This window comes from Macrobrachium rosenbergii, chromosome 9, assembly GCF_040412425.1.
Source record: "Macrobrachium rosenbergii isolate ZJJX-2024 chromosome 9, ASM4041242v1, whole genome shotgun sequence".
NCBI lineage: Eukaryota > Metazoa > Arthropoda > Malacostraca > Decapoda > Palaemonidae > Macrobrachium > Macrobrachium rosenbergii.
This window is the reverse complement of record NC_089749.1, coordinates 35,110,581-35,136,654: the sequence shown is the minus strand read 5'-3', so window position 1 is coordinate 35,136,654 and position 26,074 is coordinate 35,110,581. Positions and strand designations below refer to the sequence as shown.

Here is a 26,074-nt window from a genome sequence, read left to right as displayed (position 1 = left end):
CTCAAACTAAACTTGTATTTATGTGCAAATTTATTGTCAGATATGGCTAAAATCATTCAATACTCTCAATGAGAGCAAATGAATATTCTCAAACGCCTTTGTCCAATGCGAATATTGACCTTTTATATTTACATAAGCATAAAAAAAATTCCGGCTACTGGTAACTGTGGTTACGAAGAAATATTACAAATTCAGTGTCACTGAAAAATTGCTGTTATAATTTTGTTTCATGTAAAGTACACGTATCTTATAATTTAAGAATTTTTAAAACTCATACATGATGCCATACAGAGTTTATTTCTAGTTTTAAATCTCAAGATTTAAAGAGTATTTTTCCTCATGTACGCTAAAAAGAGAAAAAGTTAATACTGTTCTTAAGATGAACATCTCTTGCAACTCACTGACTTTCATTAGAAACTTACTGGGCAAAGGAAATTTATTTCCTAAAGTAATGCTGCCAAACTGACACCTAGAGCTCTGAAAGCATTTATACCCACAATTGTTTTGTGATTCATTTATACACAATGTCAGTTGTGTTGGCTGCACAATGTGCTCGCGATCTACTAAACCTTAAAGAAAATAATTAGTGTGAAGGTAGTAAAAATCGACGCATTTTCGAGGTGAACTCTTGCACAGATCTGAAAATATTTAGTTTACTTAAAAGATCTGTGACATATTCTACGAAACTCTACATTCAGGTTCCTTCTGTTTACATCTCGAATGTATCTTCAAAACATCTGAAGTCTCCTTTCTTATGTTTAGGTAAATACTGAGTTCATTTGCATAACGTGAAGTATCATCACCTCTATTTTGGCCTTTCTATCTACGGCCGAATTTTCGAAGTGTCACCTCAGCCTTAATATTTCATACATGAAGTAGCTTTCAGTTCCCAGTTCTCTAAGTATGCCATGTGAGAATCTACTTGGTTTTATATTTTCTAGGCACCCTAAACCTTTCTCAAGTCAGAGCTCAGAACTACTGTTTCTGCTATTGCTCTTCTTATTGCTAAAGAGATTAATCAGCTGACTGCAATGGGTGTTTGAATTAAGGGATTCTCGCTAAGTTCTGTAGCAGACTAAGTTTTGTAGCTTATTTGTTTATTTTTCATTTTCTTGTTGCAGACTGTTCCCGACTCTGGTCCTTTGGACTGGAGTTTAGGAAGCTTAAAAACGATTTCTTTGCAAGTCTGTTAAATTTTCTGTGTGTATATATATATATATATATATATATATATATATATATACATATATAAATACACTGTGCTGCCTTTTCCATATCTAATTATTTCGTCCAATATATACCCATTGATAAATCCACCTTATTGAGGATAGGCATTGCTTTTAAAAGATCTCAAAAGAGTGGCACCGTTCAGGACAAAAAACTTGGGCAGCATTTATTTGTGCTCGTGTCCTCTTCTGCAAATTGTGTATTGCGGATATTACTGCTAACACTGGAAGTAAAAGCGAATCTTTCAAAGTATACATGTAACGGGAAATACTTTCATAAAGAAAGTATAAAACTGATCTTTTATAGGTACTGTTAAATTTCAATAGGGTCATTTTCAATAAACTGTGACGAGATCAATACATAAGAAATAATAAAACAAAGAGAAGAAAATTACTAAAATAAATATTTGCATTCACTTTCAACTGGACAAAATTATCTTGGAAACTGTGCCATTTACTGATTATGGGTGCGTTCATACCTATACACAATAGTCCCAGCAGGAATTGCATTTTAAAATTCTATGATAAGGTTTTAATGTTGGAAGCAACAAAAAAATAAGCACTTTTTCTTCTGTACCACTACAAAAACACCAAAGTCCAGCAACACTTATTGTAAGGCACATAAACAAAACAAACTAAACAGGTTAACACAACACTACAACACAAACTGCAACACTATAGCGCCTTACATGGAGGACAAACTCTTGGTCTTGTGCCGTCCTCTCGAAGATCGAATCCTTCAAAGAAAACGGAAATCATAATGGTACTTACAGAAAACGAACCTAAGTATTTAATGGGTAACATTTTTAGTTACATAATCATTCTCAGGGTGTCAAGTATTCTTCATTTAGTTACTTGACCGTTTATAAGATAGCTTCCAGTTTTAAACGGGCAAATAAATTCACAGGAGCTATAAAAATGACACTGATAGAAAACAAAACAGTGCAACAGATAACATTAAATTTAATCGGAAATAAAAAAAAATAATCAAATATAATCGAAAATTTAAAAATAAGCAATAATTTTATTCGTAAAAAAGAATTTAATCACAGTGCTTTATGTATTAAGACTTAATTATAGTTTTCTCTTAAGTATTTCAGAAATTTTCACAATTTCCAATAAAAAAGAAACAATATAACATTAAATGCCTATTCTGTCCTTTCCTTCTTCAGCTGATCTTTTATTTGTATAAAACCCACTCTCTTCCACTAAATTTCACCATAGTTCTACTATACCTATTAAAAACCGAACATAACGAATCTATTTTAAGTGTATTTGGCACCGCAGCTACTCTATTCACAAATTCATGGTTAAAGTCAATCACAATGCCAAGTAAGCTCAATACCAAGGTTAATCAGCCAAGAAAACGATATAATTAAAGTACGATTACAGCCTATTCATCGATGAACCATTTGGATTCTACGAATTTAAATAAGATATATAATGAAGCAGAGCCGCTTATGTAACAGCAAATACTGATGTTTAATACTCTTATCGTTCTAGTCCATATTCAGAAGCATCACCAATGACATTGCACTTCTTTTGCCCTGACAGTGTCGTATGATTTGCCGGCTTTCATATGCACAAGAAGGACATTGCAATTATATAGCCTACTTGTGTTAGTGAAACTTGACTGTTATTTTAGTTATTGTATGATTGACCATTTCCTGAATAACGCAACCCGTTCATTTTTTTTTCTTTTTTTTTACAGAAAACAGGTCGTTATCCTGCATTAACTATTGAAAAATCTTAACCACCACGTTTCTTGAAATATTACTATTACTGTGCCCATACTAGATCAAACAGACCGGATCAGTGAAAGGTGTAGTCGGTGTGGTATGAAGCTGAACTCCAGTAAGACGCAAACATTATTGATTAGCAGATCCCGTACAGATTTTCCACCCCATCCTCCCCTTCAGGTGGATGAGACTTTGCTGAATTAGTCTGAAGCTTTAACTATTCTAGGTGTAACTTTTAACTCACACCTTACTTTTGAGAAACACCTAACTAAAGTTTCAGCAAATGCCATAAAATCATTGCAACCTGTTTTAGGTTATTTGTACTTCCTTTACTAGAACACTGTTCTTTTGTATGGATGTCTGCTTCTGCCAGAGATTTATCTCATAGATAGAGTGGTTGTAGTGGTAGGTTTCTGTTTCCTAATTAGCAGTTATGACTTGGACCAGCGACGGATGGTCTTGTTTGTCAGTTTTTCATAAGTTGTATTGTAACACAGATCTTTCACATTCACATTTGATCCCCGATCCCCTTTTCCAGCTGAGAGTAACAAGATTCGCTGAACAGCAGCACCATTACACAGTACATGTGCCCCGCTGTCGAACCTCTCAGTTCCAGAGGTTCTTCATTCCTCACACCATCGGACTGTGGAACTCTCCCTGAGGATGTCGTGCAATTGGAACTTCAAAAGTTCAAGCGAAGATCCAATGCACTACTACCCCAATACTATTCTCCTTGAATTTTAATACATTTTGATCTATTTATTAATTTATTAATGTATTTTTTTTCTTTTTAATAAGTGAGATCTCTTCTTTCTGTATTTTTCTTTACCTTCTCTTACCTCCTAATGGACACCATTTTCTTTGGAAGCTTGAATTCAAGTCAATGGCCCCCGGGGCTTGTTCCATACGAACAGGGTTCATCTTCTGAATAATAATAATAATAATAATAATAATAATAATAATAATAATAATAATAATAATGAATAGCATATTAAAGTCCTCTCTTGAAGAGTGTATATGTTAAAGGAAGTTTAAGTACATAGCAAGAGCACTTGAGACGTTAATGAACGTTTGGATTGTTCGGTAGAATATTTACGTAATTTCGAGAGCATATGAACTGCTTTAAACGCTTCTGTGTTGCATAACTTCATCAAAGAACCTATTCTCTCCTTTACTACGTTTTATTTTCTTCATCTTCCTCCCTATTCTACAAAACCTTTCTGCTTTAATTCACCCTGGCAACTGGTTCTATTCTGCCTCACCTAAGCTGTTACGCTCTCTCTCTCTCTCTCTCTCTCTCTCTCTCTCTATATATATATATATATATATATATATATATATATATATATATATATATATATATATATATATATATACATATATATATACATACATACATACATATGTATATGTACATATGCATATGCATACATGTATATATATATAATTATATATGTACAGTATACATGTGTGTGTGTGTTTATGTATGTATGTATACAAAATAGGAGAAAAGCAAATAAAAATGCCGAAGACCTGAAGAATGCGGCACGACCAGTGACCAAGAGGGAAGGGGTTGGAGGGTAAATCAAGCCCTTGCAGACTTACTGGAAATGGTCCATGACCTCTTGATGAGCGACCTCTTGACCACATCAGCCGGGGGAACATACACTTTATTATCTCGCCGACGACTTGGCCGACGGATGAACTCATTCATCCACTCCCCCGTTGCACGCTGGATTTCTCTGTAACAGATAGCATAGGTGAGAAGGGGTTTTATGCAGAGGTACACACAGGCAAGGCAATATGTATATATACATATACATATACATATATATATATATATATATATATATATATATATATATATATATAACTAATGAATGAACCACCCACTAACATAAGTAAAAAAACATGTGCCTGTCTGTACGTTCTTTTCATTTTTTCAAGGAGGAGCACTTGAACATAATCTGAAGTGCAGACACGCACAAACCAAATATATGCATATTACCAGGCAGACAGATATGCATATTACTCCCTCCGCAAACTATGCCTTGCATAGAAGAATTGCTTCCAACCACCATTTGGATATAAACAATTCGTGACGACTTTGCCATCTTGCATTGTCCCTTCTACTTGCAGAGATGACTGAGAGCTCATGCGTGACTTTTTGTAAATAACACTGTCTCGGTGTGTAGTCGAATCGGTATAAACCTGCTGAAAATGACTATTGTTGTCTGATTTTACGTTGGCATTTGCACCAGGTCAATGGTAAGTTGGTAGGCACGTATGGGATCTCAGTAAGCGTGATTGCCCTTTGTTTCTTTTACTTAACCATTATTTCGCTAACACAGTTTGAGCAATAAAATTAATGCTAATAAAAACAAGATAAAATGAAATCATGAATCGATGAAAATAAAAACTCCCGTACAAAAAAAAAAAAACATAAAAGAGAAAGTAAATGAAAATATGGAATAACCGGAGACCGTGATCAGAAAAGCAATCTCCCTTGGATTTTTATATTTATTCGAAAACTTCTTTCTGTGAATGAGTTAATTTCTTAAAAACAAAGCAGTATCTAGTCATGAGCTGTAGATTAGAAATTGTTTTGGGATGTTTCCGAAATAATTCTAAAAATCAACTTTTGACATTATCCTCCACGTAAGTGTGGGTTCGAATCTCACATGGGAAAGGGATATTTTTAATACTTTCTTATTATGGACCTTCACGGCATTCGATGGCAAGTATATCCAAAATATTGGGAAATCAAGAGGCCATTACAGTGAATTAACGACATCACACTTTCAATAATATCAAAGTTTTGTTTACCAAACGATTCAGGATTTTAGTTGGTTTGCATAGGCTATCTCTGTAACTTGGAAAAACTACTTTAGATTCCATAAATTATAACATAAATCTGAATCAACCAAAGAAATCTCTGGAGAATGATAAATAACAAACATCCAATTTCATGAATGATTTAGTATTATATCCCACTGCAAAACCCCTAAATTTACTTTTTATTTTTTTCCTCTTTGTTACATTAGGGTCTCGTGTTCAATAGGAGATTGTTCTGTATGAGTGTTCGTTCATTTTAAATAGTACAAATTAAAGCAATAGTTAGAGCTCAGAGTTGTTGCCTCTATTTTGAACGAATACCGTTAGTTGTAAAGCATAAAAAGTAGACAATGATCATATCAAACATGATCTGGATTCTACCTGGAGCCAAATCAGTGGCCGCCCGTGATTCCTTTCCTTATGCGAAGAGGGTGTGGGATGGATTAGCGGTTGATTCACTGAAAGAATGAACTGGCGTTGCAACAGGCCAATAGCGGACTTCCTTAAGATTCTCAGGATAGAATTTGTCCTTAATATAATAGCAAGAAACGGCTACGATACGTGTCCTTAAAGAAGTTATCCAAAGATCGCGGTGTCAGGACAAAGGGAAATAGTGAGCTTCCTTGACGTTATTATAGTTAAGATGGCAGTTATTTATACGGTACTGCTGTATTCCCAAAATATTAGGAAATTCACAATATGAAAGAATGGAAAATCTTTACAAAATAGGGCATATTGGTAATTTTATCAACTCTGAATATTTGTATATATCCTATGCCCACATCCCTCCTCCACTCACAAAATGTTGACAATCTACCTTCGTAAGTAACGGGAAATATCACAAAGGTAAGGCTACTTCTTGAATAATTTGTTTTCTCTTAATTTAAAATGATTAATTCAAGAGACAAAATGCTCCACGTTTTTATGTTCAACAAGTGCTCACACAATCAAACGACATTTGATGTTAAAGATGCAATCATCGAGTGCGTGGTTAGGTCACACTGACCGAACTCGCAGACCAAGCATCACCGGTGTCAATGATCTTCAGCAGAGGTGCAAAATCATTTTAAAATTTGTGAAGGAATATTGTATAGTCCTTTCGCTTGTTTTCCTCATAGGGGAAGTACGTACAGCGCCATAATATCATCTCATGATTTGAGGCTAGCGGTATGGTATGCAACTGGCATCAGTGGTGGTCAGAGAGAGAGAGAGAGAGAGAGAGAGAGAGAGAGAGAGAGAGAGAGAGAGACCAGCCCACCTTTGCCATCAACCTCCTCCCACAAGTCTCGCAAGCGGAGTTCACAACTATAAGCTGCAAATGGTTTAATATATACTGTCTTACATATTTACCACTTTCATATTGAAATTTAAGAAAACAATGTCATTTCCACAAACAATGATATGTTACTATAAGCTTTACTTGGTAAATAAACCGAATAACATTCAAAAGTATAATTCATCTGTCAGTGGCAACACTTCTTACAAAGAGGCCACACCGCTAAATGCAGTGGGGCACGGGCAACAATAATTTATAATATATATAAATACTGTATATATATGTATTTTCATAAATTACGGTCTAATATCTTTCAACAATTTGTCGGTATAAACAGCATATAACTGTAATGGACTCTTCAAGCAATCTATACGTTACAATTCCACGGGTGAAGAGAGAGATTCCATAATTGTGAATAGGTACCACTAACGTATGACTCACTCTTCCTCTCGGGGAAGGCAAAAAGCCCTCAGCATGAAGATGTATATAAACCCCGGTAATGTAAAAGGAGACCCAAGGTTCAAAAAAAAAAAAAAAAAAAAAAAAAAAAAAAACGAAAAAGCTACAGTCGATAGTCTCGTGGATACAGGAGCAAGGCGATATTCTCAGAAAGTTACTAATATTGTGTACATGTTAATCATTCGTCATTAGATTTCAAACTCAGGTAATTGTGTGTATGTGTAAGGGTAATCTGGAAAAACAACGTGGTAATTTCACAGAAATTTAATCTATACTTTGTGATGAAACAAAACGCCTGTACTTCGGTAAAAGAAACACACTCAGGAAAAGAAATTTATATATAAACAAAGTTATGCTAAAGTATTTGCATTACAGTCAATTTTTCTCAAGGACCCCAAAACCAAGCAGAGTATCAGCAGAATTTGCCTACTATTGTAACATAATTCAGCGCATGATACTTCCTTGGCATTGGAGATGACCATGTCAAAGCATTTAAGTAATGGATTAACTGAGTTATGACGTAGGTGGAGAGCGGGTCCAGCTGCTCTTCCGAAATCCGAATTGCGACCTATGTCAAACTGGATGGTATTCAAATAAAGTTTTCATGCGAGGAATGGTTAAGATTTTGGCCAGGGAGAGCTATGGCCAACACGAGACAAGATTTCATTTTTCGATTCTTTAGTAGCCCGCGTGAAAAAAAAAAGAATAAAAAGGAATTAAATGGAGAGGCTGGCAAAATAAAGCAACATCAATACCAATAGCATTTTCACCATCATTCAAATATTTAGCAAAAGATTTTACCTTCGGACCCTGAGCAATATTTTGGTTGGTAATTGTAAGAACTTAAAATGCAAAGAGATACACGATGTTCACATCTGGAACCCATCCCTGAAGTCTAAGAGAAATAACCTAGAATTGGACTTATTGTCTCTCTCTCTCTCTCTCTCTCCCTCTCTCTCTCTCTCTCTCTCTCTCTCTCTCTCTCTCTCTCTCTCTCTCTCTGTGTGTATGGGAGGGAGATGATCTATATATTTTTCTATATCTCTCTCTCTTTTACCCTGTGTATCCTACATTGCTAGTCTTAGATTTAATATCTAAGCTTTAGAAACCTAGTATTATATTTGTCGCTTAGACTTTTGAACAAAGCAACTTTCAGCTACAGCTACAAGGGTTCCATGTACGTGCTAATTTGAATTTACTGGTAGTAACCTCTCTCTCTCTCTCTCTCTCTCTCTCTCTCTCTCTCTCTCTCTCTCTCTCTCTCTCTGAATTTACAAACTAACAGCAATAATCTTAAAGTTTATATACATCATATTTATAACCAGAGAGAGAGAGAGAGAGAGAGAGAGAGAGAGAGAGAGAGAGAGAGAGAGAGAGAATAATGCAAAGCCTTTAAATTAACCAAATTTAGACCAGTCTTATCAGGGCACTGACAATTTTCACAATCGCGGCAAGACAGAGCAAGGCTGAAGTGGAAGTTCTTCCCAAAAAGAGCCGACCGCAGGCGCGCACACCCGAATGCTGACTCATTCTCCGAGTCGTAGACTAATAACCATAAGAAACTTAAATTGATGGATAGGATATTCAAGTGTGTCACCGCGAAAAATAAGAAGAAATGTTGACAAAGAAAGAATCTGACTTTTACATACAAAATGTTAGAACAAGATTCGATGAGAAAGTATAATGAGTAATGGTTTCTACAATACATAATTTCTGCTTCACACCTGTAATACAGTTAATCCAGAACGTTCATTTATTCGTTGCAGATAGAGAGATTGTTGCAGGTTTTAGAATGTGAGCGTGTGAGTGTTTGAGAGAGAGAGAGAGAGAGAGAGAGAGAGAGAGAGAGAGAGAGAGATGAACTCGTGTTCTAAAGGTTTTCATCGACACCACAGGAAGAGAGAGCGAGGGAGATAGAGAATCACTGACGAGACAAAGAGATGTGAAGTAGAAAAGGAAAAAAACTTGTAACGTAGCTCTGGAACGACCGGGGCATTTGTGCTCCTTTGAAGCAGGCAAGGAAACTTCCTCTTCCAACGCGATTGTGATATACCCGATAAGCGGTTGTTACCTAAGGTTAGCGTCATGCTCTCATACCAGCAACGTGACGTGAACGTTCGTAAAGACTGGGAGATTACTTGCAGTGATTTCGCGAGACTCGTGTCCGTTTGAGAGAGAGAGAGAGAGAGAGAGAGAGAGAGAGAGAGAGAGAGAGAGAGAGAGAGAGGTGGGCTGAGCAGTCGTAATCAGAAAAAAATGGAGGCCGTATTTACCATTTTTCTAATATTTCTTTAAAAATCACTGTAGGGACACAGTGTCAAGATACTTGGAAATATGCATTCTATCTAAATGCACATGTTGTATTTATCGGCTTGTTTGACCAGTGGCATATAAAATGTTAGGAGAAACAGCACGAACAACGAGCTATGGAAAAACAACATAACAACTGGATGTCACGGCGTCTTTTTTTTTTTTATCCAATTTGAAAATCTTGGAATATTCAAAATGGCTAAACAGTTTCCATTCTCGGTAACAATAAAGCTGCATTTAAATGAATTTTAAACACACACACACACACACACACACACATATATATATATATATATATATATATATATATATATATATATATATATATATATATATATATATATATATATATATATATATATATATGTGTGTGTGTGTGTGTGTGTGTGTGTGTGTGTGTGTGTGTGTGTGTGTGTGTGTGTGTGTGTGTGTGTGTGTGTGTGTGTATGTTAACGTTAGCCTTTCAGTTTTGAGAAAGTATTTTGGAATGAGGTTGGAGGCTTCTTGCCATCCTTCCGCCAGGTTACGACCAACCACAGTCGTCTATATTCGAGGTACAATAATATTTAGCATAACTGACGAAGAGAATTCCAGCTCTCTCGGGAATCGAACCTGGGATTATAAGGTGAGAAATATATTACTAACATTATACAAGCATTATCACAAATCATGTCAAGTCCTGCGTCACCCGCAACTGTGAGGTCGGAGCGAAATCATTAAAAAGGGGGTGCGACGACAATGCTGTTTCCATGTGGATTCCATAATTGTTCAAGGATAATTAAGGAATGCTCTCTGTCAAGCAAAGTCAATAATTGACGTTGGGCGTCAATTATTTCCTAGTAGACTTCTGGCAGCATGGGTCAGGCGACTTCGAAATTTACCACTTCAAATACTTAAAGTATATACTATTACAATGGACCTCACAAGATAAAAGAATTATATATATATATATATATATATATATATATATATATATATATATATATATATATATATATATATATATATACTATATACTATATATATATATGTGTGTGTGTGTGTGCAGATGTATCAAAGGGGAAATGAAACACTCGGTATAAATCATGACCAGTTTCTCCTTTTAGATTTCTAAGACATCATGAAGAGGTTTCAGAAAACTAATGGCGAAGCCGATCAGAATTTATATCCTGTGTTATATCTACATATATAAATAACGCGTTATTGTGATTTTTCTCGTAAAAACACACATATATAAATATGTATGTGTATATACAGTATATATGTATATATATATCTGTATCTGCACATATAATAAACTGTATGTATATACTGTATATACAGATTATATATATATATGCACATATATTAATACACATAATAATGTAGTAACCTTGGCATCTGCAATGACGGTCAAATAACAGAACAGAACTTCGGTAACACACAGCCTGAACACCGCTGCCGAATCGACAAAATCAAAAGAACCTGTGTATGGCAGCAACCTTTGATTTATTAAAAATTCTGCCCACAAAAATGACGTCACGAACAGAGTCCCAACCCAGAGCAATTAGAAACAGTCGAATGCAATAACTGGAATGACGATGCACTGCCATAGAAGCCAGCAGTGCGTTTGCATCTATTCATAGAGATCCAATGGCGAGAGTTCAAAAGATCAGAAGGCGGCGCTGTAGGGGCCTCGAGCTGGGCTGAACTCTAGCTGAAATTCTGCCCTGCGGTGCACGAAGGTCACGGGAGGTCAAGCTGAAGTAGCAGGGAACAGTTGGAAACAGGCGGGGAGCGAGTGGGCGGAGGAAGAAGAGGAAGAGAAAGAGGACGAGAAAAGGGAAGTCACATGACACATCGGTATATGCGAAGAGTAGCAAATAAACCTTCAAAAATGGACAGAAACTTACCCGGAATCGCTCCATTTCTTTACAGAAAATCTAGGATGAAATAAGTAAAAGATGACCACTCAAATAAGGGGAGGTACACACAACTCGATTTCGAAACAATTAAAGTGGATCACATGGTAGATGGAAAGGGAACAATAATAAGTAGAAAAAAATAAGGTTAACCAAGTCAACAAGAGCTAATCGAATTCCGATTTCAAATATCAACCGACAGAGTAAGAAATACTGGCACCATATAAAATAACATAAGTGACTTATGGAATATCCAGCAAGGGAATGGAAATCATTGGCGGATTTATTTTACTCTGGATTTTATTTGTTACTGGAGAAGAATGAGAAAGTTATCCGTGTGCTACATGCCCTGAATAAAAGAGAGAGAGAGAGAGAGAGAGAGAGAGAGAGAGAGAGAGAGAGAGAGAGAGAGAGAGAGAGAGAGAAAAATAAGACGGAGCTTAGGACTGAAAGGAGGAGATGAGGGAGGGACGAGAGACAAGGAGGCTTGTCTGGTTGGGGGTGTGGAGGGGAGGGAGGGGAGATTCGGAGCAGGGGAAGGATGTCTCGAGCCAGCCCAGCACCGCCGCTGCAACACTTAAAGCGCGAAACCTCTACGGGGTCATGTATTAAGGCCAAACATATGGCCTGTAAACCTTTGCCGTACATTGTGCTGGAACGAGGAGACGGTTCACGGGGCACAAATTCCTCTCAGATGAGAGTTGAAACGACGATGACAAATGGCAATACGGCTCATTCAGATCGGCAATGAAAGCCTCACCCTTTCAACTAATAAATCGGTTCAAGGGGGCCCTTCATCTAGCAAGCTATTGCTAGGATTTCATTCGTATACAGAAAATTATCAACAATAGTGAAAATAATTAAAATTCCTCTCTCTCTCCATATATATATATATATATATATATATATATATATATATATATATATATATATATATATATATATATATATATATATATATATATATATATATATATATACTCATTTCAATTCTTCCAGACAAATTCTTCCAGCTGAGAATTAACAAAAGGTCCACTCTTGGCAGGATTTAAACCGCATTGGCCGATCCACAATTGCGTCACGGTTAGAAATAGCGGCATGACGCACACTCCATCCCACTGCAAAGTTAAATAGTTAATCTTTGAAAAGTGTTGACACTTTTTTTTCATCAAAACCAAGAAGTGCTTTGTTTTGTAGCTTTGATAATGAAAATAAAATAATTTTTCTTTCATATAAAATCATGTATAGGTGTACATAGGCATGCATTCAGTCAATCAACACATGCAAATATATATATATATATATATATATATATATATATATATATATATATATATATATATATATATATATATATATATACATACATATATATATATATATATACATATATATATATATATATATATATATATATATATATATATATAAATATTTTATACATAAATAAATGTCTTTCAGATCAGTCCTTCGGAACAGATGGACAGGCCTTGAATGACATAAGCTCGTTATTTAATTACTTGTACGTAAGAGTACACACATATAATACTTTTGAGCTTTATCCTATAAATAGACGTTTACATTTATATATTACACATACACATAATAAATATATATATATATATATATATATATATATATATATATATATATATATATATATATATATATATATATATAATAACACGTAAAAGTTATATTTCTATATATATATATGTATATATATATATATATATATATATATATATGTATATATATATATATATATATATATATATATATATATATATATATATATATATATATATATATATATATATATGTTTAAATCGGCCCTTATGATAAAGGTATAATGAAATATCAAAAAATATACTGATTTTGAGGGAGTTGCCTATTCCTTAGGTCTTCACACTTCTTGATCAGGAAAAGATTAAGAGATTCGCCATATAGTAAGAAATGCAGAACAGATAACTAACTAAATGGATGATGTTAGATAAATAAGTGGCCGAACTAGCAAATAATTAAACACTAGCAAATAATGAAACACTAAACAAAATATGGCTCCAAAATACATCTGCTAACTGTAAAAAAAAGACTGGAAATATCTTAGCTCTAGGACGTTACAAAAGGCACAAGCAGCATGTGTACAGCCAAACAAAGCAAAACACCGGTCACTCTCTCTCTCTCTCTCTCTCTCTCTCTCTCTCTCTCTCTCTCTCTCTCTCTCTCTCTCTCTCTCATTTCTAGAGCTGTAATCTGATATCTATTTTTCTTTTATCTATGGCACACGAAGCAACCTCTTGCTTAGGAGCGCCAGCTTCCACTTCCAAGCTTTTATCAAGTCATCTCTTCAAACAACAGCGTCGGATACGCCCTTGTTGCCGCCTGCCTTGTTCCGACTCGCGCAAGCTTTATTACTTTGAATTCAGGTCACATCGGGGCACCCGCCATCATATATAAAGAAGGAAGAGTGGGAGGGAGAGGGAAGGGGGAAGCGGCTAAGTCTGACTGATATATTTAATGTCTTTGTTTACCTTGACCTATTGATAATCATGATTATATTTACTGACATATCTGCAACTGGGTCTGAGGGTTGGGGAGGTGGCCATCCTTTAAACTTTTTTCTTTCTCACCTCAACAAAAGTAGTTTGCCATTCATTTGAAGACTTTCACTGCAGCCCGCTGCCTATGAAAGCTTTCTTTCCATCTTGAAAGCAGACAGCAGCATCTTGCAGAGCGGCAGAAGGTGTACTGTACTGTACGTGGACGATTCATTGACCCTTATTTCACTGACTCACTGTTATAATACAGATTTGAAACGGGAATCTAAGAATGAAACAAAGACAAACAATCTGGGTTCCACTAAACAGGCAACGCGGTCGTCTAATTTCCAGCTAAGGATACCAATCAATCGAAAGCGCCGGCAGGATATGTATATATATAAATATAAATATATATATATATATATATATATATATATATATATATATATATATATATATATATATATATATATATATATATATATATATGTATATATATTATATATATATATATGTGTGTGTGTGTGTGTGTATTAAGTCACAAGTATCGCTTAATACCGAATTCACTTTACTTCTGGAATAACTGAAAGGTGTATTTACCTCGGCCAAGATTTGAACCTGTGCCTCCTGGTTTACCATGGTAAAGTGGATTCGATACTAAGTGATGTTCATGGCTCAATATTTATTAGTATAAAAAGTCACTCGAATACGTAAGAAAACTAATATATATATATATATATATATATATATATATATATATATATATATATATATATATATATATATATATATATATATATATATATATATATATACACACGCGCACACACACGTTTAAATGATACTGTACTAATGACATTACTACTCTCTGGCAACGCCTAATTTCCTATACTTCTTACATTTAACATGAAGATTTGAAGGAGAGAAAACTGCTGCTTGACCAACAGTATGCTAGATCTACGATGGAACTGAACTCCAAGATATATTAAGTGCGATAAAAAATTAAAGATTTAAAAAAAATAATCGAAAAAATTAAAATTCACATATATCATACAAATCAGTATACGTGAAGATCATTACAGAAATTTCTCAGATCAGCTGACTCTCCATGAAGCTTCACAAGACTGGATCTTCCCAGTCTGGAGAGAGTCCCAGTTGCCTGCAGCTATTTTATGCCCAATGTAGCTTACATTGAGAGGCTTATTGCCTACTCTGAACCGACCCTCATCACAAAGGCGACTATATGACCGGGATTTTTGGAAATCGTCCTTCGTAATCACTTATAGCGTGCCTTTGGTGTTTCCCCATTCTTTGTTGAAATGTCACTCACTGCAGTTTCCTTCTCTCTGTGATAGACCAGATTCTCCCCATCCTTCAAAGATGTCCATAACCTTTCACTTCAAGAAATACTTTTCAGGCACAGTCCTTTTAGGCAAATTTTAACTAAACGCTAATTTTCATGCGGCATCTACTTTCCAACTGCTGCTGTGCTGCTGTGCTGCTGCTGTGCTCTTGCTCAACAGTAGTTTTAGCCATTAATTTATGGCTATCATCAGTACTATAGTAGATCTACAATGGAACAAAAATCTCCAAATATATTGGTGAATACAGTCAAAATTATTAAAATCAATATCCAAAAGTATTAAAATTATTTCCAAAAATGAAAAGATTGCCAAAGAAAATTCACAGATCAGATGAATCGCCATGAAACTTCACGAGACTGGATGCTTTAGCTCTGGAGAGTCCATTTTGCGCACAACATAGATCATATCAAGAGGCTTACAGGTTTCCTGAGAATTTGGTCTTGTAAACTATGCTGGACTTATATTACCTTGGAAGGGCATGAACTCCATCGATGGATTGGGAAAATGCATTCCTCTGGAGTAACACCAAAGCCACCCTATAAGAGATCACTGCTGAGTTTTCAGCAGCTGCCAACCAAATAGCTACCTTTGTGAAAGAATTTTAACCATCCATTTCGATATGTGACTCTTGATGTACTGTACGTTACAATAAGCACAAAATGGCTGCGGTCACTGGGGATCTCTGCATTGCTTACAACATCCAGTTTCGCGAGGCTTCATAATCATCGGATCTATGAAATTCCTATGTCAATCTTCATCTTTTGTTGTTTATGCAGTTTATATGTTAATATTCATTTTTTTTACTATTGTTTTCGATCTTTAATTTTTCTGCTATAATCCCCTATACCTCTGAGTGCAATTCTATTGCTGGTCTTACACAACCCTGCTTACAGCCATAGGTTAATGGATGAAACAGCTGTCAGCTTATGAGAAAATAACATGGAGCAGCACAATAGTAATCTTGGTTTTAAAGAAAGAACAAATGTACACAAAAAGGAATGTAACACACACATATAGCAGAGGTACAGGAATAAAATAGAAACAAAGTACAACAACAATTGTTGAAGACATGGAAACAAATCAAAAACACTGAAAAAGGTAAACACCAGGTCACCAGGTGATGATGCAGAAACAAACTTAACAATCTTTATCAACAAAGACATTGCATTTGTAAATGCCTGCACTTATTCTGCATATTCTACAAAACAGTATGGTAAGTATATGAGGCGCCATTTTAAAATTGTTTCCACTTCAAAAACTCTGAATTCATTCATAAGCCCCTGTCACCTTCTGGTATGCCCGTCAAATTATCCCGCTCATATCCAACATTCGTGTCCTCACAAAAATGTGCTGACCAGCAGTGCCTTTCTTCTTCTGATGTTTTTACTTACCCCTCCCTCCTTTTGACAGGATTTTCATCTTTTTCAACCAAGAATATTTCATTGATAATTCTGATAGGTACCTCAGCATCAATTCTACTCCCTGAATACATGGCTTTGTCAATATTATTATTATTCCATTTGTCCAGATATTCTCTTGAACCTCTTCTCAATTTTTCCATAACTTCACTCTCTAGAATGGAGTATTTAGCACGTTCTAATCTGCCTTCTTCATCTACACCCTGAAATTTGTCAGCTTTCGTCTATTCTTTATTGTATCCCAATACCTAAAGTTTCCAATCCTTCTTTTTCAGCAGACTGATATACAGTACATTCTTGAACTGCCAACTACTCAAGCAGTAGGTTGATGCTTAGTCCATTCAACTACTTAAGAAACGAAAGGACAGGAACTAGATATGCAACAGCATATGCATGGTATCTGTGTTCACTCACTGCTGGTGGGGAAGTGATGCCCAGTATGATTGCATGCATATATAGTCGCATAGCTGGTTCCATTCCTTTTATTTCCTCTGTAGGTGAAAAGATTCTTGATATTAAACTAGTCCTCATTGATTTTCTACTTGTCTTCAGATAAGGTTTCTATAACTGTAAATCTATTTCAACATTCAGGTGCAAATGCCTCTCCATGTTCATCTTCAAGAAGTTGTACTGTATCGAACCTAAATACTCTTCCAACTTGATTCACAATAACAAGTTGGTGATCAATGCTGAAATCTAATCCACTTTAACTCCTAACATTCATCTGTCTTTTTTTTCTCTCTCTCAGTTAATAGGTAAGTGATCTATTTAGTTTCTATGCCACCTGGAGATGTCCAAGCGTATTCATTTAGGCCCCTTAGTTGGAAAAAGAGGTCTCCCAACTTTCAAATTATTTGCATTATAAAAAACTAATATACTGCTCCCCACTTTTAGTCGCAATTCTTCCAGGTCTTCCTTAACCACTACATCCTCCACATTTTCATTGCTCCTACCAACTTTTGCATTCACATCAGCAATGGCAATTCTCATATCTCCTGGTATTTCATCTATAACATTCTGCAGTTCTTAACAGAATTCATCTTTTATTTCTTTGGAAAATTCATTTGTTGTTGCACTGCACGGTATATAATATTCATATTGCACTACTTTGATACTGCTCACTGCTGTCCAGTTAGTCATTGCCTTTTCTCCACCAATCCATCCACTCTTCTTGAATAACTGTGCACATTACTCTCTTTTCCCATTCCTTTGAACAGTGAGCAATAAATTGCTGAGAAGAATAGTCTTTATCTCTTGAATTCATTTTTTACCTGTTCTTATATTCCAATTTCTTGTTTTCTATTCATCCTTAGCGCTTAGAAACCAAGAGATTCTTAGCATTCCATACAATACTTGAGACTGGTGGCTTTGGCTGTGGTTCTAAACTGTGATTAGTATCCATTCATTCATGCAGCAGAGTGGGCAGAGGATTCAGTGGCTAAATGCACCGAGGGATGGCTATTCATTTGTAGGTCGCAGTTCCTAGCTAAGGTCAATGACCCTGGACATTGCCTATTAGTTTTTAATCAAGGTCATATGCCAGGCATCCAGAGTTGAAGTCGAGGAGACAAAGCACTCAACGCCTTAACCCTATCCATCATCCCGCTGTCAATGATTTCTGGTACTCCTCCTGAGCAAGGCCATACTTTTAGATTATGGATCTCACCTTTACCAACTATAGGTGAAAGAATTTTAACCATCCATTTTGATAATTTGTAGGTTATTGACCCGGCAAATCTAATAATTGTTGAACAGGATGTCGGATTTGTCTTTTAACCACTCCATAGAAATAAGTTTTATAATCAAATTCTAATATTTTTTCGAAGTAATTCTGAATTTCTTATAATCAGAAATAAATTAAACAAGTAAAATAGGCGCCGAAGTTTCTTCGGCGCAATCGAATATTCTGTACATCGTATAATCAAGGTAACGAAAATAGGTCCATCTTTCGTTGGTTCTGTACATCGTATAATCAAGGCCACCGAAAATAGATCTATCTTTCTGTGCTCTCGATATATTGCTGTATGAGCCGCAGCAAACGAAACTAACCACGGCCCGGTGGTGGCCTGGCCAATATCGTTGCCACAGGCACAATTATGGCTAACTTTAACCTTAAATGAATAAAAAAAAAAAATGCTAAGGCTAGAGGTCTGTAATTTGGTATTTTTGATGACTGGAGGGTGAATGATCAACATACCAATTTGCAGCCCTCTAGCCTCAGTAGTTGTTAAGATCTGAGGGCGGACAGAAAAAGTGCGTACAGAATAAAGTGCGGACGGACAGAAAACTAATACTCATAGTATCATGAGTTTTCAAATGGAGAAACCAAACCACAGTTACAAAAACAATTGGACTAATGATGCCAGTCCCGGAGTAATTGATTTATCAGATTATAATTTAGATTTTTATCCATAATTCTTAATTATGTTGAAATCACTAAATACCTTTGTAACCTTGAAAAGTACGGCATGATATCTGTCGACATGTAATTTATTTCAAGCTTTAATCTGTAGTGTAAACTCATTTTCTACCTGTTCAAGTGTACTGTTAAGACTCATAAAGGTATCAGAAGAAATGGAAAAATTCCAATAATCTTCTTATAACGAAAGCTGATGAGTCAGATGGAACGGCCATAAATTTGTCCTCTGATGCTGGCAGATGCATTGTTGGTATTGCTTCAATCTGTAATTGTGCAAGATGTCTTGGTATTGAGATTCCAAGTAATTCATTTGTAAGGATCATTGCATAATCAGTTGATTTAAAATGCAAAATACAAATCCTCGAAGAATCCACATTAAATTTGTCTCTTCTCACGCAGAGATGAATCCATTTCTTTCGGAGTTTTAAATTCTTAGGAAATTTATGAAAAGTAAGATCAGTATTTCGATGTGAACTGGAGTTACATCCATAGTGCACAAATATTGGGCATAGTCCTACAATGACGATGACCAAAATATACACAGTACAAAACCACGATCGCATTTACAGCTCCTTCCTTCTGCTATACCTCCTTGGACTGGCTGACAGGTAAATAGCCCATCCACTCGCACCGTGACGTCATGCGCGAAGTTGGTCGAATTTTGGGTCAGTTGTGAACAGACCTTCTCTTTCTTAGACCATGGTGTAGGCTATGTGCCTGGAATTTGCCGCTTTTGTTGTTAGAGGTGTTTCTCTGTGATTAACTATCAAGCTGGCCTTTACCTTTTATAATGTGCTTAATTCCAGTCCATGATTTTGACAATCGTCGCAATGACCTGTTTCTACCTTTATCATTTTGTGTTTCCTTGGAAACTTACTTTTACTAATAACATGAAAGCGCTTGATACCTAAATTTCTTATTGCTATATATCTATCTATCTATCTATCTATCTATCTATCTATATATATATTAAAGAGAGAGAGAGATAGAGAGAGGTTAGGATAAGTACTAATCTCAGTCTTATAACCTAAGTGGGTTCGAATTCCATGCGGGAGGGAATGATAACTCACTTCGAATTTTTTCAGGTTTCAAGGAATTTGATGAAAAGCGGATCCAAAATATCAGGAAACAGAGAAGTTAAGAAATCACTGCAGTTATTGCAGATATATATATATATATATATATATATATATATATATATATATATATATATATATATATATATATATATATATATATATATATATATATATATATGTATATGTATATATATATATATATATATATATATATATATATATATATATATATATATATATATATATATATATATATATATATATATATATATATATATATATATATATATATGTATATATATATATATATATATATATATATATATATATATATATATATATATATATATATATATATATATATATATTATATATATATATATATATATATATATATATATATATATATATATACAGTATATATATATATATATATATATATATATATATTCTTAAGAATTTATCCCTCCCTCATTTAGCAGCCGGTGCATCATTTATCCTTTGACGCATTTTCTCCTTTCATTTGACTATGGGGGCAAGAAAACATCGCGGGTGTGATAGATCTAGCGTATTTTGAACCAAAGAAAATCAGTTAGGGCCTGTTCTTTCCACTCGTGTAGAGCTAGCTCCCCACCTCAGCTGACCTGGGATCGACAATGGGGACCCTCCTTTCACCCCCATCACGTGATGTGGGAGTAGCTAGGCACTGCGGGCATGGGGGACATAGCCGGGCTGTGAGACAGTTAGGACCTTAACCTCTAAGTACTTAATCTTTAGGCCACTTCTCCTCCACTCCTTTGCTGGCTGTATGACTTTTGCAGATCAACGGCAGGCCTACACGTCCACACAAACAGCCATGGAAGGTTCCCCGAGAAGCAAGCAGAGGCCTCCAGAATCCCATCATGGACACATGTCCAGTGCTTCCTTCCTTCTACGCTGGTGAACGCTAACTTCGGTAACCGACCAAGGCCCTCATGTTTAGCGCACACATCTGTATGCCAGGTACGTTGATCGCAAGTAGTCAGTAAGCCAGCCCTCTCCCTCCCCTGAAATTCCTTGATTTTTCCATTCCTTCAAACTTCAATTTCTTCCTCCACAAACGCATTCCCTTTGTTAAGTCTCCTACTTCAAGCAGCCCGTAAATCGCCCCATGACTTGCTTTGAAATCAACTTAATATGATTCAGTGATAAGTATTCCAATATCCCTTCCCTAGTGCAAATTAAGGGCAAATTAGTCTAAGTGATATAAGTGTTTGTTTCCTCCCCGTGCGGAGATTTATGGTTAATGGATAGCAGGGGAAACTTCCTTGCTCTTCCGTGTTGTACTAACTCCGGCCCTCTATTCCAGGTGCCGTCATATCCTTGCCCAGTCCGCAAAACTATGCCCCACTAGTTCTGACTGCCATCCAAATTTTGCAACCATTCCTGGTCGCAGCCTGATTGCAAGATTCCGTTGCCCCCCGCAGAAATCATCTTAATTAACTGATTGCCATTACCCTGGAATTCACCCCCTCCAATGTAATATTGTTTGTGATCTGATGTAATTTTACCATAACAGCGTCAGTTGTTATCACGGGGTTGTTGTATCTGAGGCCCTTCATATTTACATTGCTTATTTGCAAATCACTGCATTATTGATCTACTTTATGTAATTTATGCAGTTGTAATTGTTTACATTTTACATTCTTTTTTTTTCTCTTGCGTATCTACCCCAGTCTCTGTAAATAAACCCCTTTTAATTGTTCTCTGTAAATAAACCCCTTTTAATTGTAAAAGATTCTAATTCCAAATGGCGACCTTAATTATTTACGTAAATCCAGGAAGATTCTAAGGCGAGTTTCCAGTAGTTTTCCTTTTGTTCATAAACTTGGGCCCACCTTGGTACAAAGGCAGTCGATTATAATAAATTGTTCCAATTCTCTCCTCAACCAAGGACCCAGTTTATGACAATATATATATATATATATATATATATATATATATATATATATATATATATATATATATATATATATATAATATATATATATATATATAAATATATATATATATATATATATATATATATATATATATATATATATATATATATATATATATATATATATATATATATATATATATATATATATATATGAAATTCTATTTCACAATACTCGCATAAATCACACGCATAACATGTTGACTCGCCATACATGCGTGCCATGCCCATACCACAACATGAAAACCGATGAGGGCGCCCCTCAGCATAAACAGGATCCGTAAGAACGATCCCTATTTGCATAGTTGTACCCCTGACTATGACAATATCATTCCGCCTAAATTCGGCCCCTAAAGGTAGGAACGTCGCCTACGCCCAGCTTGGTGGACTAAAGGAATGGGTGCTAGGTTCCACAACTATACTTGGGAAAGGGAAGGCAAGGAAAGACCAAAGGAGGCCATGGCCAGACCTTATTCACTTGGAAAAGAAAATACACGACGATATGAATTCAGTTACCAAAGAAAATTAAAAAAAGAATATTATGGGGATAATTCGTTTAGCAAAGTAAATAACTAATGAAAATTATGAACCATGAAATGCTGAAAAGTGATCACCATTATACAAAAACACGAACAATAAAAATAACGGGAATAAATTATGTTTGAAGCGAAAAATAATAATGAAATTGATCACGCTGACTCACCAAGGAATATTAGCGATAAAAACTAAGACAACTAGCCTAATTAGTCCAGCAAAGGAACACGAGCTGCTGAGATTTAGAAATCAAGATAACCAAAGTGCAAGCTCGACTCTCACTGCTTTCAGGAACATGACACGCTTCTCTCTACTAGGTTCCTTGCTACTGCTGGCACTGCTGCCTCGTACTAGACGGAACATAAAGGCTAGAACGTAACGCCCAGACCACCAGCTGTGGCCGAGTGTCATTTGCATATTCGATACAACTTGATCTTAATTAACGATTCATCCAGCCATCCTTCACCAAAACAACCGAGTTTTACTTATGTATATCTTTACTGTTGTTTTGTTTACCTTTGTTTTTATCTGCATTTTTTACAATGGCTCTCCCTTCGCTGTGTATTTTTCTTCACATATGGGTATTATATTCTATGGCGGATTTCTTAACAAGCTGATGATGAGCATTTTGGCTTCTTCCAAGTTAATGTGAGTACATGCAAAATAATAATAATAGTAGCAAGAAAATGCAAACGTCTATCATCGAAGCCCTTATCAGCGCTTAGGCTACACATGCACGCGCCACCAACCAACAAATTCTCATCCCTCGAAAGACAAACCCACAGAGGCGTTGTCCATGTAGCAGTGAATGGAATGTCAAGCCATTGGATCGAAAGTGAACTTAACCTCCTGGCCACCTGCTCACCATAGTCTACTATTGATTCCCGTTTTCTTTTTAGCCAACGCCCTCCTGGTGGTGCTGTTGTTGCTGTTGCAATGTCAAGTTCGAGACATCTGCCAGCAATCCATGCCAGATCATAAAAAATCTTCGTGAGAGGCAAATGACGACAAGTAGAAGTGATCATCACAGAAATCAACTCACTCACCTGTACAAAACCAGACCTTTACCTAACATAGAAAATGGAGTGTAAAAGATATATTTCAACAAACGTCTGAATAAATTTAGAGAAGATAAATACCTGGTGACGAGAGAAGTCATCTACCTTACCACCATTCATTAGCTCTGTTTATGGAGAAGCGAAAAAAAACTATGGTTTCCTAATGTTTAACAATGCAGGTGTTTCCTTTCCACTCGAAGACGCTACTGAAACAAGGAAATCCAAACATTTATGGTGAGCCACTCCTGTATTCGATCAAAAGTGACGCGCTTAAATGACAGAGCTATTCATTAGCCACGTCTGAATAAGTAGCTATTAACTTAAAAATCTAGTGCTACGAAAAATTAGAATAAGAAGACTGGTAGTGTTGCCGATGCTCTCTGACTAACAGAATGCCCGAGTTATTATCAACGGACTTTTATCACAGACCTTGATCACAGTGCCAGAAAGCACTCACTGAACGGAGAGTTTATGTAATCCTGGACTCATCTTTTTATTATTAACAATAACAGCTGTTAATTTGCAGAATGTTTACAACCCTCACTTAAATGGTTAAGGTCCACTTCCCATGTATCGTCCCATTTCTTATTGTCTCTTCCTCCAGGGTAATAAAGGAGCATCATAAGTTGCTCGTCCTGCTGGTCTTCCCTTGAAATCACTAAGTTCTCTCCCTCTCTTCGGTCTCTTCAACCTGGTGCCTCGTGCCCAGTTCTCACGGCTGGAACTCATTCCCACAAGACCACGATAGTTACCCAACAAAGTTCTCTTACTCCATTAACACGTATTCTGTATTCCTAACTCCTTACATTAACATCGCAACACCCAACCCTGTTCCCCCTTCCATAAGAACCTCAAACCATCCTAAAAACTAGCCCGTGAGCTCTCCCTTCCACCCCAGCCCCTATCCACAATCCCAACACTGCCCTGCCCTGGAAGACCCTGCATTCCGGTACCTGTCACAGTTACGAAAGGGAAAGTTTCCGATTGTTTGGAACAGAGATACAGAAATACTGGAAGGATAATGTGGGAGAGAGAGAGAGAGAGATAGAGAGAGAGAGAGGGGGGTGTTATGAAAGGGAAAGGCATCGATTGCGTGAGACTAATAAATGAGATATTAGAGAGAGAGAGAGAGAGAGAGAGAGAGAGAGAGAGAGAGAGAGAGAGAGAGATGGCTAACATTCTATCCCTACCGTACGTCAAAATTAAATACTTTTTAAACATGCCTTATGGATATAACCCCATTCTATATATGAATAAAATCTTATCAGAAATCTTGTATGAGAGAGAGAGAGAGAGAGAGAGAGAGAGAGAGAGAGAGAGAGAGGATCGTGACCTACGTAAATGGAATGAAGGGAGGGGGTTTCTTCGAAAGCATAGCCGTGGGAAATAAACGGAATGGACATGAAAGTAAGCAGATGTGAGAATGAAAGTGACAGAAAATGTAAATAAATGAAATACAACAATGAGAGAAGGAAGGCAAGTTAACTAAGAGGGAAATACGTGAAAATGGGCCACTAAGCGGACATTCATTGACGACAGAGACCATTAATCAGCCTACTTGCACACACATTCAAACATAAAGCAGACACACATTCACACAATAAAGAGCCCAGAGACTTCGTCTCTTGGATGAGAGCAAGCCCACCTTTTAGAGCGAGGGAGAGCAAAGAACTATGGGAGTCCAGAGAAGATTTGTGAGTTCCAGAATTTTTTTTTAAGTGCATGTCAAGCAACAAAAGGTGCTTATGGCTGATAAAGCCAAGTGGGCCTGGGAAGCGAGCATGCAGCCTTGGAGGAAAATTAAAATACATGAAGGGCAGGAATTCAAGCGAGTTTGTGAGTTTGTTGCAGTTACAGAATTCTATTACGACACTGCTAAGAACAATGAGGGAGTGCATGACGAATTTTTCCTGTGAAAATTAATGACAGTAC

General features: G+C 36.1%; 1 protein-coding gene across 8 annotated transcripts in view; it reads right to left on the bottom strand.

The window, feature by feature from the left end:
* The window catches only part of LOC136841688 (uncharacterized), a 595,588-nt gene that overhangs the window by 236,192 nt on the left and 333,322 nt on the right, over positions 1-26,074 (bottom strand). For 4 of the 8 annotated variants that reach the window (XM_067108885.1, XM_067108884.1, XM_067108887.1 and 1 more), the window contains 2 exons: positions 4,571-4,707; positions 1,916-1,963 (listed from right to left, as the gene is read on the bottom strand). In XM_067108885.1, the coding sequence (XP_066964986.1) occupies positions 1,916-1,963; positions 4,571-4,707 (185 nt within the window). The remainder of the gene's footprint in view (positions 1-1,915; positions 1,964-4,570; positions 4,708-26,074) is intronic. The other 4 variants (XM_067108886.1, XM_067108888.1, XM_067108890.1 and 1 more) reach the window with 1 other exon arrangement.